General features: G+C 37.0%; 1 protein-coding gene across 2 annotated transcripts in view; it reads left to right on the top strand.

The window, feature by feature from the left end:
• The first annotated feature begins 1,982 nt into the window (after positions 1–1,982).
• LOC121962908 (transmembrane protein 163-like) overlaps positions 1,983–6,000 on the top strand; it is a 32,412-nt gene continuing 28,394 nt past the window's right edge. For both annotated transcript variants that reach the window (XR_006107183.1, XM_042513229.1), the window contains exons 1-2: positions 1,983–2,065; positions 2,758–3,116. Coding sequence is in view for 1 of the 2 variants with exons in the window: in XM_042513229.1 (XP_042369163.1) it covers positions 2,909–3,116 (208 nt within the window). In the remaining variant the exon portion in view is untranslated. The remainder of the gene's footprint in view (positions 2,066–2,757; positions 3,117–6,000) is intronic.

Raw genomic sequence — 6,000 nt, 5'->3', positions numbered from 1 at the left:
GACGGGGGCACCGGAAGGACGAAATGAGGAGCCGAGGCTGATTAAAACCGGTAACCTGCTTTCTGAACAGCGCACCTAGCGGCCGACGGTGTAACTAGCACTCAATGTTGCAATGCTATACTTTATTTATTTATTTATTTATTTATTTTATTTATTTAAGAAACATTTTTTTTCCTCAAAAATTGTATTTATTAATCTTTTATAACATCCCAGGGAACGTTCCCACAAAATTGGCCAGTGTTAACCACAAGTTACAATAATGTTTTGAAAAAGCCTTTTCAATCTAATGTTCAAAAGACATTTTAAGGATGTTTATCATTTCAAGTGACGTTCATGTCCCCCCTGCTAGCTGGGTATGTGTTTGCAGATGAATGTGTCATTAGCTAAAATTTAAGAATCCTAGTTTACAAGTCGCCTTAAATCCCAAATGGGTGCTAGATGTCAAAGATGTCTTTTTCAGGCTCCTCTTAAGTTGATTTGCCCTCCTCTGAGCATTTAAAATCCTACCTTGCTTTAAAGTTTTTTTCTGTTTCCTGAAGCATGGAAAATGGTTGAAAATGAGAAGAAGCAAGAGACCCCCACAAAGGACATTAGTTAAAATGTGTATTTGAAAGGCTTACAATTAATATATATGTCTAAACCCTTAATATAATATTGTTAAGACCATCTTAAATAAAAAAAAAAAACAGTATCCATATGAATAACAAAAGCAATATATGTTTGTAAATTCGATCATTTATCTAGGACAAATATAATACAGCAGTCGGGGGGAAATTTCCTAGCCACTTTTAAGCCACTAAGGGTCAGAATTGCACTTTCAATGATTATTACACTGAGAACAAATTAAAACATTTTTATTTTTTGCTCCCATCTTTTACAAGTTTAAGTTTAAAATTGAATCCCTTTTTTAAGATTATTTTTTGGGCATTTTTCCCTTTTGCTTATAGGACAGTTAATTATAACAATAATAATAATAGCTTGGATGACATGGATTATAATTATTTTTATTTTATTATTATTATTTCAGGGTAATCAAATACCTCTGGGTGCAAGCATCAGTATCAGACATTTTATGGGAGATGAATATATAGTGAAACTATATGGTTGAACATCTTCTAGCCTGCTTTACTCTCTTTCTACTACTAGATGGAAGCAGAGACCAAGAAATAAAGCTCAGTGAGAGAAAACTCCCTCTGGCCCATTGCTCTCACAGAACAATATTAATACGATGCATCATTGTAGTCTAGACTGATTAAAAAATTAAAAAAAAAAAAAAAAAAGATTCAAATTGATTTATATGTATTTAAATGTGGACTTTATTCATAAAATGACAAAAAAGTAAAAGTAATGTAACATGTCAGGCCCGTTTTATATTCCCCTCACATTTCAATTATAACACATTGCATTTGGAAATTGTTTTTAAACTCTAAGTGAACGCTTTATTATTACTAAATACATGAAAACCCATTGTCAGCTCCGCGTTTTATCCCACAGAAAGCAGAATAAACTGTTAGTGCGCGTGCTTATCCTGCAGCTCTGTATCTTAGCAACCCGTTACCGGAATCCCGTTCCTTTTCCCCGGTGTGGTGTAATTATTCCAAGCAAAAACATAATTTAATCACACTTTAAGCTTAAACTAATATAATGGGGGGAGGGGAAACACTCATCATCGTCCGTGATTTAGCCACAGATGAGGAAATAACGACGCTTATCTGAAGGTGTAAATGCAGAGATAGAAAGTACTGCTCACGAGGACAACCCGTGGTGACTAACTTATTGTCACAATAATATCTTTTAAAGAGCGCACGAGACGGTTGAGTAACGGCCCCGGTCTCTCTGCGCGTTTTCCTGCTCGCTCAATCCACCTGGGACATGTGTTTTCCTCTCGCGCGTGGCGCAGAGCGCGCGGCACAGCAGCAGTTTTGCTCGGCTCCGGCGCGTGCACAGGTCTCCGCCGGGATTGTTAATTAGAGTCCAGGTGCGGCTTTTTCACGACGTCGCGAATTGGAGCCTGTTGAGAATATTTTTTCTTTTGGTTTCTGCTTGTCCAGACTGAGAGCAGCAGGTTTGTCAGCAGACACTCACACTACCGGTTACCACCTTCAAAATAAACAGCTAGACTATTTCTTCAACGAAAACTGTGCAAATTTAAACCTTAAAACATTAAGCTACTGATGAATTCAGACTGTTAACATAATTTAAGATAAGTTAAATTAGCCGACTAGCTAATACAACAATAACAAATAACTTAATTAAAAGTTTTGCATTCCGAATTTTACTGAGAAGCATTTTAATGTTTTTGGAAGTACATACAATTTTGACAACATGATATAGCCTACTGTTTGGGTAGTTTATCTACACTAGTGCATGCTATTTTATAAATTCATGATATGTATTAAATGTGGATTTTTTTCTAGAATGTAACTAGCAACTGTGTATGTCAAATTAATGTGATGGAATAAAAAGAAACCAAATTCCTTAGAGATGTAGAGGCACACTCAAGTTAAGTTCCCAAATTGCACTTGCGGTCCTTAAGTAAATGTAAATTACTACAGTATTTTGGGTAACCAGGAGTAAAAAAATGCCGTTATTATCTATAAAATAATAATATCAAAAATAAAAACACCCAAAATGCTTAAATGTGGGATAATTTCTGAACAGAATAGACATTTTCGCATAATTGTCTTTCCAAGTGACGTGAGGGCGTTTGTTTTGAAATTCACATCTCCTAATTTCCGGTATTGTTTCACCTCACAGTGTGCAATTTGGCGCAACTGGACCTGCAGCCCTGCGAGGAGTCTCTCCCTCCCTCTCTGTCTCTGGGTGTCTCCCCAGTTGAGAGCCTGCACTTCTCGTCCAGGTGTGACATTTTTGGAGTGCCTCATTAGAACCGCAACCTGCCGAGAAGATGACGGACTCCACACCGCCAGACTCCACCGCCGTCCCGGACCCGGTTGTTGCAGTGGACCCCACGGCCGTGAACGGGCAGTGCGAGCAGGCGGACCCCCAACAACAAGAGCAGCAGCAGCAGCAACAGCAGCCCAGCACCGAAGGTCCGACAGAGGGTCTCAAGATGGACCAGGAGATGAAGATAACAGACAGCCTAGAGGACGGAGGTATGTGTGAAAGTTACAGACTCACCGGGTGCCCCGTGGCCAGGGCGCACACTGTGCGTAATACCACGGAGAGTAGCCCAGTGTGCAGTCTGTTATTCTGTATTAGGCTGCGAATCTGTTTATTATTATAAAACTTTAACTATACTGAAAAGTGTTGCTATAAATGCTCCCAAATGTTCCAAATTGTGCACAAATGAGACAAATGACAGACACCTTAATGTTATGGTCAGTATGACAAATTATCTACAGAGCTGTATGACGAGGAAATACAGAGTATTCTGTTTGACACACAGTACTGTGCAAAAGTCTTTGGCCACCATAGAGTTGTTGTTTTAGCAACTTATATATAACAGAGAACATATACAGTGCATTAAAATACTAAAAAAGTCTGATCAAAATGGCTTTTTGGCTTCTTCTGACTGCAGTCAATAGTGTGAAACATGGAATCATACAATCATAACAAAAGGTAGCTCAAAAAAATCAATATTGAGCTTTGGACATGTTTTGAATGCAACCTGGTTTAAATATACCAGAAGATTAGTATCATACATCTCATATTGACTCTCCAAGAGAGTTCAAGACATGCTGAGTGGAAAGGGAGGTCACACTAGACACTGATGAAGTTGGTTTATTCTGAAGTATTTGTATTTTTAATACTGTATACATATTTACTGTATGATCTAGTTGTACTTAAGTAAAGAGACTAATGAGAAAAAAGTATGTATGATCATAATAACCTTGCTTAAATAACAAAATTTAAGGTGGCCTAGGACTTCTGCACAGTAATGTATATTAGAATACAGATTATTCTTTTAGACATATGTTGCCTAAAATACTGTGCAGTGATTACAGGTTTTGTTAATTAATCAGTGGATTGGTTTTAGTGAAGCCCACAGATCCATTAAAACCTTGATAGGTGTTTAATATCTTAAATATGGCAAAGGTGAAAGTGTAACTTGTATTCTGACGCTTTCACTCCTAACTAATCAGATATTAAATATAAATTCATAATGTTAATTTTGGCCGTATAGGTCTCATTGATTAGTTCTGATGAGGTGTCAGGTCACTGTAATGAGATGCATGCATTATTAAAGACACTGCCTAACCCCGATTATTATGAGAGTGCTAACAGGAGACTGATTCTGACTGTTTCAGAACAATCTGTCCTCACGATATTACTACATTACAATCCTAAAACTCTGACTTAACACAAAAGCAAACATGACTTTGTGAATAACTCCAGCACATCTCAAGCCTTTGCAAGTTTATTATCATGGCAAAGAGGAAAAAAGTGGAAACCAGCTGCCTGGTAGCTGTTGATGACAATTTAACGCTTAACTGGTTTAAGGAATGTCATAGATTTTTCACATTTTTTTCGGGTGTCTTTCGGGTCTTTGGTCTAAAGCAGGGCTATCCAAACTTCTGTGAATAGGGGCCAGATTACATAATGTGAGAATGCAGCTGCTTCTTCATACAATTTATTAAAAAAATGACAAAGGACACAAACACAGCTGTTTTATCTTGAAAAAGTATTCAATTTTCCACCGCTCCTGAAAGCAACGGCTCTCACTGTAGACTTTATTGGTATTTTTTGCCGTGGTCATGTCTTCTACCTTTCAGGGAATATCTAGTGTTAGGTAACAGTTTACTTGTTTACTTTCTGTTTCTAAAAAAAACATTAGTTATTCCAACGTCATTCTACACACTGTATAATAGTCCTGCCATCATGAATGAAAGTAAATGCAAAGTGATCTTGCTTGATTAACCAACACTGAGTTAATCATATGGTATATTTTGAAAGCTGAGGCCATTTAAAATTGGTCTGAGGGCCACACTGGCCCCTGAAATGGACTTTTGACATGACTCGTATAGAGCTGTGGTTCTCAACCTTTTTCTTGTCAAGGACCCTGAAATTGAAACGTATTATGTCACACAGACCCCCATTTGATAAGATTTCACCTGAGTGACCTCTATTTGAAACATTTGAGTCATTATATGATTAGAAAAGATAAGAATTCATATTGAATTCATACATTTTATCCAATCTTTAAATTAAGATATATCGTTTTCACTCACACTGGGCTACCGCTATAGTGAATTAAAGGTCCAGTGTTTAGGGTTTAGAGGCATGTTTGCGGAAATAAACTGATCTAAACAACAGAATTACTGGATTTTCTCTGGAAAAAGGAAGTAAATTCTGCTCAAATTAACCTTAAATATAACCAGGATCAATTAATAGTGTTATAAAGTGACTGTGACTCATAAACATAAAAACTGGTGTTAAGTTTATAGATGAGACTTAGTTAGGACCTTTCTGACCTGTGACCTTGTTAATCTGGGGTCACGTTTCAGATGTCTGTGAGTTTTTAGCAGCTCCAAGAGAAAAGAGACGTTTCCCCTCTAAACTTCTCACATGTTTTTCATGTCAGTAAAAATCTAATAATGCAAGATACAAAAATATGTGAGTCACAGGGGTCTTTTTTTTTGCTAAAGGAAAATTATTTTTAAGTTTTGATTATTTAATTACATTTCTCAGATTTTATTACATTACTGTAACTTTGACTGAAATAGGAAACAAAGCTCAACTCCACTGATGTCTGAAAATCAGTGATACAGTCACAATACAGTCAGTTACTTTTGGGTTTATGTTACAGTTTATCCAGTCTACATGTTCATTAAGACCAGTAACATGCATCATCATCATCATCATATATTTATAGGTCAATAACTGTTATAGCCATGCCCAGTCAACCACCTCGGACCTAAATATCCAATCAGCTTATGGCTGGATTGCCATGACATTGTGTAGAGACATGGTCAAAATGACTTTTCCTCTGACACGGGGGTTTTGATGTTTTGATGACTTAGTGCCACTTTTTAGAAC

This window comes from Plectropomus leopardus, chromosome 24 (assembly GCF_008729295.1).
Source record: "Plectropomus leopardus isolate mb chromosome 24, YSFRI_Pleo_2.0, whole genome shotgun sequence".
Classification (NCBI taxonomy): domain Eukaryota; kingdom Metazoa; phylum Chordata; class Actinopteri; order Perciformes; family Serranidae; genus Plectropomus; species Plectropomus leopardus.
The sequence above is the reverse complement of the archived record's forward strand: the minus strand, read 5'-3'. Positions and strand labels throughout refer to the sequence as shown.